This window comes from Corvus hawaiiensis, chromosome 11 (genome assembly GCF_020740725.1).
Source record: "Corvus hawaiiensis isolate bCorHaw1 chromosome 11, bCorHaw1.pri.cur, whole genome shotgun sequence".
Classification (NCBI taxonomy): domain Eukaryota; kingdom Metazoa; phylum Chordata; class Aves; order Passeriformes; family Corvidae; genus Corvus; species Corvus hawaiiensis.
In genome coordinates this window covers 22,215,224-22,225,367 of record NC_063223.1, presented here as the reverse complement: position 1 = coordinate 22,225,367, position 10,144 = coordinate 22,215,224, and the positions used below count along the sequence as shown (strand labels likewise).

At 47.5% G+C, this 10,144-nt stretch overlaps 1 protein-coding gene across 5 annotated transcripts; it reads right to left on the bottom strand.

The window, feature by feature from the left end:
• Positions 1-489: 489 nt before the first annotated feature.
• On the bottom strand, positions 490-9,842 carry LOC125331530 (CCHC-type zinc finger nucleic acid binding protein). Of its 5 annotated transcripts, none has more exons than XM_048315645.1 (5): positions 9,725-9,842; positions 3,219-3,338; positions 2,855-2,950; positions 2,475-2,676; positions 490-1,556 (listed from the first exon to the last, which is right to left on the bottom strand). In XM_048315645.1, exons 2-5 carry the CDS (start codon positions 3,319-3,321, stop codon positions 1,439-1,441), a joined length of 519 nt encoding a protein of 172 aa, XP_048171602.1. In that variant the 5' UTR covers positions 3,322-3,338; positions 9,725-9,842; the 3' UTR covers positions 490-1,438. The 5 variants fall into 5 exon arrangements, with proteins under 5 accessions (XP_048171602.1, XP_048171604.1, XP_048171605.1 ...); XM_048315647.1 differs by having other exon boundaries at positions 2,475-2,673; positions 9,725-9,840; XM_048315648.1 differs by having other exon boundaries at positions 2,855-2,947; positions 9,725-9,840.
• Between the last annotated feature and the right edge of the window lie 302 nt (positions 9,843-10,144).

Here is a 10,144-nt window from a genome sequence, read left to right as displayed (position 1 = left end):
AGTCTCTCTCTGGCTCCAGGCAAAGCCCAATCTTCCCAGCAGAGGTTAGGACACCCCTTCTCCAGTCCTGCCTTACGGTGAAGCGCTGGTCAGCCAAGAGCTCCTGCACGCCAACTCTCTCTTCACTGAGTGAGTGGATGTGCAGATCCACGGTTCATCAGCTCCTTTTTCAGCTGTGTAACTTGCCAGTGTTCCCTGACCCCCAGTGAACCAACACAGCACAACCATGGACACGGTGCCAGTGCAGATGCTCGAAGTTCTCAGTGCCACTGTGAAGGCTCAAGAACTGCTGGACAGGACTCAGTACTCACTTTGGAACTCCCTGCACCTTGAGCAGCCCCTGTGCCTCCTGTAATGGTTTTTCCACAAAATGCTTGAACTGCACCAGCACAGATGTACTCAGCCCCCCATCCAGACCCCACTACCCACTGCCATGAACATCTGCAGACAGGACCTTCATATGAGACAGCACAAAAGAAAAGGCCAAGCTGAACCTCCACATACCCCTTTTAATATGTTATTTTGCACTGTGTACAGGAAAACCAAAAATGAACAAAAGGAACTTTAGCCAAACTCCCCTTCCTCCTCCAGCTTTATTGATAGTTTAAAATTACATTTTCTATGTTCTAGGACTTCAATTGCTCTTACCATCTTACTTTAAAAACCGATTACAAGCAAATGAAACTCAGTTGTCTAAGTGATATAGTATACAAAAATAACATCTTGATTTCTGTGAAAATGCATTTATTTGCAACTCCTGAATAGCTCCAAATTGTATATGCTATGAGCACTGATGTCTGGGTTTCAGATTGACTTTGAGATATTTATTCAAAAGCTTCCCATTACGTTCTGTATCTCCAACATTAACGTTCACTGACTGAATTACTGTTACTTTTAGATTTATTTCGGATTTCTCTCTCTCTCTCTCATGGCCATTAACAGGCATGTGCATCTTGTTTGTTTACTCCCACTCAGCTATATGCTCTAGGTAGGGCCTGATGCAGATATCACTTGGTGTTAACAGCTACTGAGGTCAGACAATCCAAGGCCATTGTAGTAAAATAAAAGTTATGAGGAAGTTTAGACACTTCCAGAATTTCTTTCCTCCTGCATAGGATCACTTCCCTGTAACCCAGAGAGGGTTTTTGCTGGTCTGACTCAACTCTTCCCACTCATCAATCCCTATTCACCAGTGGCACGGAAAGGGGGTTCTTTAACAAAGCATTATACATAACACCTCTACCAAACTAAACATAAACATTTTTGTAGTTAAATGCAGAAAGTTGATTTTTCCACCCCTTTCCTCCTTTTACACGGCAAGTAAAGCTCACTGGCCTGGGAGTAGCCTCTATCTGCCAACCTTTGGCCAGTGAAGAGGATTCAGAGAAAAATAATACAACCATCAATCAGAAAAAGGAGGGGCGACAAAGGAAAATAATTAGGCTGTAGCTTCAATTGTGCATTCCCGTGCAAGGTGCCCTGACTCGCCGCAGCGGTAGCAGTTGACTTCGCTGGTCTTGCTGCAGTTGATGGCTACATGGCCAGTTTCACCACACCTGCAAAAGCAAAGCGTGTGTCACAACAGCCACAACACTCAGAGGAGCAATCCTACTGTTAGAACACTGTCAACTTCAATTTCATGCAGCACTAGTCCTGCATTCAAGGCTTCTGTGTCTGTGTTCCAGAATTCTCTGACACGAGGCAGGTTTGTCTTCAGCAGAGCCATGAACTGCTCCCAAATAATCAACTCACATTAATCACTGAATATGCCAAAATCACCGTACATCATCAGCTTTGTGTGTCTGCAGGTTTTTTTCCCCAACTGTGTACTGGGTTTTGCCTGTTCCCAATGCTTATGCCTACAGTTTAGCCTTGTTTTGAGAATAATTAGTTTTAACTCAAATACACCATGTTCTCTCTCCTTCCTCCACAGAAGGGAATGTTGGTGGGGGTGAAGAATACTGCTCTCAGGAACGTGCTGTTTCTGGTATATGCCTGCATTCAAAAACCAGACAACACTCTGAAGATGGCATTTCAAGCCAGTGTAACACCCACTTCTATTCACTGTGCCCATTACCAAGGCATCTTAAGTGCGCTCCTGCCAGGGCTGGCTGTGCCAGTCAGCTGGGCTGTACAGCTGGAGTTTGTTAGCTCTGGCAGAACACACAGGGTACCCAACTCTGTGCCATAGCCAAGTACCTCCTGCTACCTTCTGCAAAAGGACACAGCCCTTTCTCCTGTACAGCTCAATTGACTGAACACCTGCATTGGGTGGCCATCTAGAGATGCATCATGGAATCTGTACTCCACCTTGCCAATACGCGTTTAAGCCTCAGTTTTGAACAAGAGTGGGTAACTGTTCAAAGAAACTGGTACCTAGTCACAGTGTGAGCTGTATTTCCTACCCAAAACCAGACACAGAATGCATCTAGCACCTGAGGCGCATCTCGCAGCTGCCTCCTGCCAGTCCTTACCTATAGCATTTCACTTTGGTGCAGTCTTTTTGAATGTGCCCGAACTCTCCACAAGAATAGCACTTCTGCTCGTCTGCGTGGTCGCAGTCGCGGGCCAGGTGGCCGGGCTTGCCACAGTTGTAGCAGCACTGCTCCCTCTCCCTCTTGGGCTCCTTGCAGTCCTTCGCAATGTGGCCACCTCTACCGCAGTTATAGCAGGCTTCCACAATAAGAAAAACATACCAAACAAGACTATAAAACCTTGGTAGTGCAAGGGGCAGCATGCTGTGAACAGGGCACATGCACAACCTGTTCCCAGGGAATCCCTGTACCCACCCTTCTCTTCAGCCACAGAGCTCTGCCTGTGGCACAGAAGAGATGGAATATTTAGTGATACTTACCATCCTCCTGAAGATCACAGTCCTTGGCAAGATGGCCAGACTCACCACAGCGGTAACAGATATCCGGCAGAGACGAAGACATGAACTGGAAGCCTGCTTGAAATAGGTAAAATAAAAAAAAAAGGCATAAGTATTAAGTTCAGAATACTTTTAAGAATTAATCACAAACTGAATTGACAAGTTAGCTTCATTCTCAGAGCCCCTGGCCAAACTCTTAGGTCGAGGTAAATTTCACTGGTTCTTATTACCAATTTGAGTCCCAACTTCTTCACTCGGGTCTGCCAGAGCCAGTTTTACATACTACACACAGCAGCCAGCTGGAGATCACTGTCCAAACAAACAGAAAAGCACAGCCAGCACTCACCTCTGCCACGGCTCCTCATCCCACGGCCACGGCCCATCCCAGTGGGGCACTCCCGGGCCCAGTGGCCAGTACGGCCACACTTGAAGCACTCGTTGCTACTCATGGCTGCAGATCACCTGTCTGAGCAAGAAAGACATTTCTGAGCACCTTCTCTGCCCCCAGACAAAGGCTACATTAAAATGAGAGATTTAGAGGTTTCCCAGCCTCCCAGCAAAGGCAATGCAAACCATACAGGACTTCCAGCTAAGTCAATGCTTTATTGTATAGTATCATGACCATTGAAACCACTGCTGAGGATAAAAGTTTGCCTCCACTTTGCTTGGAGCAAGACAGCTTTGAACAGACAGTGTGCTATGTAACTTTTCTTTCAATTATTTTGTAGCCAACCTCTGGGTCAAGAACTTGCAAAACACTCAGGGAAAGGGAAAAAGAGAAGGAAATTCCCCAAACTACTGTAGTACCAGCCTTAATGTCATCATCCCTTTCAGTAAAGCACCTTCTTCCTTATGGCTGAGAGCTAAACTCAAAAGCCAGTTACTCAATTTCTACAAGTTACTTACTCCTGGTAGTTGTTACATTTTCTCTTGAAGCATCTCCCTGGCAGCTACTACCTCTACTGACTAACCAGGCTTCACTCTGGAAGCTAAGTGTAAGAATAGGCAGTATTAATCCAAAAAGCATTCAAAAGCCCTTAGCTTAATATTTGAAGATTTTAGGTCTTTTATGACCTTAACAGCAGGTAAACACTGAAAAGCAAAATTACAACTTGTCATTAACCTACAGCTCAGGATGCATATTCCACTCCAGGTATACATGAAAGAAAATGTTTTAAGATGTTAAGACAGCAGACACTTGCCAACTATGTAGAAGGCTAACTGGGAAAACATCCCTAGAATGCTCTGGAAGCATCAGACAGGCAGGTCTGTCTGACACCACAATCCCTGCTTTGCCCATATTGGGAATGGAGGTCAGCACTGCATGAGCAAAGCCAGCCTGCAGAGCCCACTGAGGATGGGACAGGTTCAACACTGTGCTCACACTGCCACACCTCCCCTGAGCTGCAGGACACTCACACAACACTTCCAGAGCCAGACAGAAAAGAACAAGGAAGTTACACATTTAAATTGAAGTCTTTTTAAAAGTGTGCTTGAAGAGAAGTTTAAAGTACAATGTTCTAAAAATACACTTATCAAGCTTTGTTTTGATGAAGTCTCCTGAAGCTTAAATACCTCACATGCTCTCTCCCAATTCATTATTCTTTACCCAACAGAAGTAGAATCATTATCTGGCATGCCTGGCAGTTTACCTGATCCCCCTTCAAGGAAATCCCCCTGTAACCCTGCAGTTTATTCACATTACAGAATGTTTCCCCTCCTCCCAGACCCTTGGCCATCCCAGATTACAGAACATCAAGAAGTTGAGTCTTGAAGAAAGCCACTACAGGAGCAGTAGAACAACACATGAGCTCCAGAAGGAACCAGAATTAGCATCCTGACATTTAGCTCTTAAATACAGAGTGTGTATCTAAACTTGAATTGTTACTTAGCTATTTCCAAAGTACCCCAATGTTTCAAAAATTTACTGTGGCTTTTTATCCACTCCTCTCTCCAAGCAGTTCCTCTCTCTGATGGACTTCTGCAGAGAAGTGATTATTCCAACCACAGCAGATGGCTGAGAATTTAAAATACAAGAGATACATACTTTAGCATGTTATCTCTGTAATCCCACGTCTAACTTCCAGCTGGACCAGATGATGGTTTTTGCCCTCAAAATGAAGTTCTGGAGTGAAAGGCTGCAAGAAGATCTTAAATGCATCTAAACAAAGTTAAAGCAACTGGTTGCTGGAGCACTTAAAGAGTTTCACTTGATTTCACACATTACAAACTCAGTCTTCTCTGCTTCATCTCAGCGTTCAAGATTTCCAAGCGTCTTCTGAGGACACCCAGGGCTGAGCACTGCCTGCTCTGCTGGCAGCAGCTGGCACTCACTGTGCCATTGTTTATCCCTGTTTTCATAGCAACTGTGTTGACACTGCAGAACAGGAAAAACACAAGCAAAGCCAACTGCAGGAGCTGGGCTCAGGCACCACAGTGGATGCTGCTGCTTTTAGTTTGCAAGAGGGCCAAGATGGGGTCTCTAAATTTTATATATATATATATATATATATAATATATATATATATTTATTATACGCAGATAAAGAGTTCATTGCAACTCTTTTAAACAGTCCTCACATTAAAACCTTATCAAATGGCAACATAAGATCTATTAAAAAGAGCAAAATAGTAGGCACCAGCTGTAACAGAACTGCAGCACATCAGAACAGACTTCACTCCCAACCATGAACCTGAGACTCCAGCACGACGTGACAGGACTGAGTCCTGCTGGCAGCACCCCACATGAAGCACGAGAGAACCAGTCAGGTTAACACATGGTAAAAGACAAGTATCTGACAGGTGAGCCAGACCTGCTTCAGATACACAGTGGGTAGTTTTTATACCAAGATTAATGGCAGCCTACAGCTAGTCTGTCCTTCTGCCAGTCCGGGTCAGGAGCTGCACGATGGACAAAAGCTTACTTCTCACTACCCCAAAGGAATGTCAAAGAGAAGTTTTAAATCTGATTTAAGAGTTTTTTTCTTTTTAACTGCCCCTTCAAAAGGAAAACCTCAAGTGTCTCTTTCTCTGCTATACAGCAAATTGGTAAAGATTACACAAACTGAACTAGAAATCTAAAGTTAAACACCAGTCTCTGTGTAAGGATTGTTCAAGACTGAGATTTATTTAAAACTCTCTATCTTCAGAGGCCCCTTTTCCCCCTGAGCTCAAGAGCAGTGGAAGGTTACAGCTGCCATACAAGTGTGATTACAAAACATGCTGCTCCATCCTCAGACACCTTAAAGACTATCCAAACAGTTTGCCTGAAGTTTCTCTTCACCAGTATTTCCATCTTGCACTTCTGCATCCTTCCTGTAAAGGATCTGGAACTGCAAATGGTTTCACCAGTGAGAGGCAGCTGCAGCTGACACTGGTTTTACTTGCCTGCACTCTAACAAGCCTAACACAGGACAAAATTCCCCAGCAGCATGAACTGTTAGGATTCAGTTTTCAGAGAAAGCCAACAGCCACCTTCAAGGAGCAACATCCAGAAAAGGCTGGTTCAGAAGACACGTCCTTAAATGGAGAGCCTCCAAGCACTTTGGACACCACTACAGTTTTCAGTTACTTCCAAGAGAAAAAAATGAGTACAGTAAAAACCACCCAAGTTCAAACACTTCTCTATTAGTCAATACTCCTCCATTTTGTCATCACAGGCAAGTTTCCAGCAGTTCCTTTTATCTATCAAGGCCACCTTAAGTAAGCCTTCTGCAAGAAAGCTACCTAAGTCTTCTTGGAAAGTTTTCAGTCACAGCTATCACTGTTTTCCGCAGCTCAGATGTGTTACACAAAGCGGCCTGTCCTGTCTGTCCGTGTGTCATCGTTCCCTCCCTCCTTACATACCAGAACCAAATTTTTACCTCACCAGGGCAGGAAAAGTAGTAATGGAAAACAAATCACAACTATGGCCTCATCTAGCATTTCTGAGACAAGTCAAATTTTGCAAGATATAGCAAAGCACTGCATCCAGGATTAGCTCCCAGAACTTGTCCAGAAACTCGAGTCTAGTTATGCTTTCTCATCTCAAACCTTACCTTTCTAGAAAGGGGAGAAGGCAGTCATTTAACCTAAACTTATCCTACAGAGCTCTCTAACTGCAGTTGGAAGCTGAAACATTATTAAGATTGAATTTTAGACCTTGTTCTGTGATGGCCCTACTGCTAAACAGCAGGGACTGATGACAAAGATCCCTGTGCCACCACAGTGCTTTCCTAGGTCACAACTGAAGCTTTTGAGTGCAACTTGAGCACCAAACTTCAAAGTGAGTTTCTTTGTGATTCTCCTGGTTGTAGGAGACACCTCTGACACAAGAAGTTTCTTGTCTCATGCTCTGAAGGGGAAGACTGTGTCTTTCTGCAGCTTTACAGTTAATACATCTTCAAGACTCAAGTGCTATTAATCTCCAGTCTTCATGCACAAGATTCAGCAATATTCAAATCTGTTTTAGTAGCCCTTCTAGACCCAATGATGTAAAAAACTGCCAGAAAACTCCACTGTAATACTCCTTATTTTATGGCTTTTAGCCTAGATGCCCTCCAAGGAAGAAGTTAATTTAGCAAACTGAAATACAACTCAGGCTCCTCATAGTAAAAAAGAAGCCGAACTTCACCTCTGAGATTATGCAGGATTCTTCTGGATACCACCAGCTCCTTAGGATTCAAAAGCACAACAGAACAGGGCAACTCTCTTCACTCTACTTACCAGTGCTTCTTTTCACCTACAAGCAGAGCACTCGCAGTTGGTATCAGCAGGACTTCACTCCTTCAATCAAAGGACAGAGCAGATAAAAGCCACTGCTCGAGCCAGCACACGTAAAGCCCTTCAGCAAGGCAGCTCTATCAGAGGCACGCGTTGGGAAATCAGCAGGATGTTCCCAGGCTGTTGTGACCAACCCACGCCACCACACCTGAACTGGACAAGCCAGCCCAGAGCTGAGCATGCTGAAACCCCAACGTGACAGGAAGGACAGCTCTGCTGTCCTCTAGAGCACTGAAAGGGCAGAAAGGCCTGCTAACCCTAAGTCTAGCATTTAGTTTCAAAAGAGAAGTCAAAAAGCATTACTCATTTTACAGGAAGTACCATATATGAGGAGTTTTTGTTTCCCAAGCAACATGTAAGAATTCTTGAACACAGGACACATGACTGTCACCAAAGCCACTCAATATTTAGCAGTTAATTTCCACGCTGTAACCTGAAAACCTGCTACCACAGAGTTAGTGATGCTCCTGTCTCCCTCTTCTGTTCTCACTAAAACAAGATACAAAATTAAGTATTCTGACCAGCAGATAACAATACTCCAATTCTGAAAGAAACTAGTTTAAAAATTCAAGGAAACCTAGAGAAGTGAAAAGCCAATCCCTACATTCCTTTTGGGACCCCTCAATACATTTCACAGCTACGCTGACCCAGGACTGCTGAACATTAACTAAGACTCAAGAGGAACCAGAAACCAGGACAAAAGGACACCATGACTCCAATTAGACAAGTAATTCTTGGCTATCTGTGTTGACACAAACAAGAAAGAGAACAAAAGTTCATCAAGAAGTGACTCAGAAGCACTTTCTGCCTATCCATACTCGTTAATATGGAAAGGGATAAACCTTATTTACCAAATATGCACATTTTACCACCATCCCCTTTAATTTTTTCTGTCTATCTGTATGAAATTTCAAACTTAAAGTAAACACCATGAGCAACATGTGAGGCTTTAAACATAAAAATCAGCCCAGACATTAACAAAGTCAGATTAAGCGGCAGCTTAAACCTGTAACTAACAGAATTGTTACACAGCCCGGGTGAACTTATTTAACCTCTTCACTTTGAGGACAGATGTAGGATTGCTTCTCTAGGCAAGTCTGCACTGAAGAAGGAAACACGGACTAGGCAACCCCAGGGCTGCGTAGCAATGGGATCCCACTGAGTGTACAAAGGAAAGCAGAACTCACTATTAGGTTTAATAAACCGTTGTGACAACGCTGGCTCCTAAATGACTAACAGCGGTTACTTGAGAACTACGCCCGACAGGAACTCAAATAAAAGGCCGCCTCACAGCCCGCGATCTGCAGATGGCACAGGCTGTTTTTCCTATCCATTTATAGGTCACATTTGGATTTAGAGCAGGCCACCGTCCGTGCCTGTGGTCGGAGCAAACAGTTGCGACACCTCGACCCTCTCGTCTCCGGCAGAGCCTCACACGTGGAGAACCACGTGGTGCGCGGGCCACGGCCCCGCTCGGCCCCGCCGACGGGAGTTTAGCGGAGACTCAAAATAAAATGCAAAAAAGAAACAAAACAATTTAATGAATAAAAATTTTAATTCCAGTCCCTTCTCCGCAGTCCCCAGACTCACAGAACGTTCTCTTCCCCGAACTCGCTGGCTCACGGGCGGGCGGGCCGGGCTTCCCCTCCCCACGCCCAGGCGGCCACGTGCAGTGCTGCCCCGGCCCCGCCGCCCCCCACCCCCGGTCAAGAGACCAAGTGTGAGACCTCCCCGGGCCGCGCCCGGGCGGAGCGAAGCGGGCCCCCCCTCGCCCAGCGCCCCGGCCTCCCTCCGCCGAGCGGCGCAGGCTCCCTGGGCTCTCCCGGAACCCAGACCTGACTCACCCGCCGCCGCCCGCCGCCCTCTCCAGGCCCGCGGTCCTCTCGGATTTAGCGGCCTTCACGGCCCCCCCCCCCGGCGCACCACAGTGCCGGGAATGGCGCCCGCGCCCGCCCGGCCGTACTTTCCCGCGCGCTAGGCCGGAGTGCGCCAGCGCCATCACCGTCCTGTACGGTGCCCTCACTGCCGCCCCGGGGCCCCGCAGAACCCCCGGCCGCTCCCCTAAGGCTCCCTCGCGGCCTCCCGGCCGTACCTGCGGTCCGGTTCCCCGCGGCCGCGGCCCCCGCACGACTCAGCTCCGCTCGCCCGCTCGGCCCCGCCGGTCCCGCTGCCTGCGCCACACGCGGTGTGCACACGGCCCCACGGCTCACCCCGCCCCGCCGCTGTGCGCACGGCTCGCCGGAGCAGCCTCGGCCAATGGGCGCAGAGCGGCGCTGCGGGCGGCCAATGGGAGCGGCGGACGGGGACACCCAACGGCGGCGGCCGGACGGTGGGCGGGGCGCGCCTCCCGCGCGCAGGCCGGGGGCGGGCGGGGCGGTCATGGCGGCGCTGGGTGCGCCCTGCTTCCCCGTGACTCACCGCCCGCTTCTACCCGCGCAGCGCTCAGCGGAGCCCGGGCACGGGGGAGCCTCGGCAGTGGCGGCGAGGCCCCGCCCGCACCCGAGCGGCCGGC

Coding starts and splice junctions, on each gene's coding strand:
- LOC125331530 (XM_048315645.1), bottom strand. CDS start 3,321: ATGAGTAGCAACGAGTGCTTCAAGTGTGGCCGTACTGGCCACTGGGCC. Junction 2,951..3,218: donor GATGAGGAGCCGTGGCAGAG/GTGAGTGCTGGC, acceptor ACCTATTTCAAG/CAGGCTTCCAGTTCATGTCT. Junction 1,557..2,474: donor ACCAAAGTGAAATGCTATAG/GTAAGGACTGGC, acceptor TTGCTTTTGCAG/GTGTGGTGAAACTGGCCATG.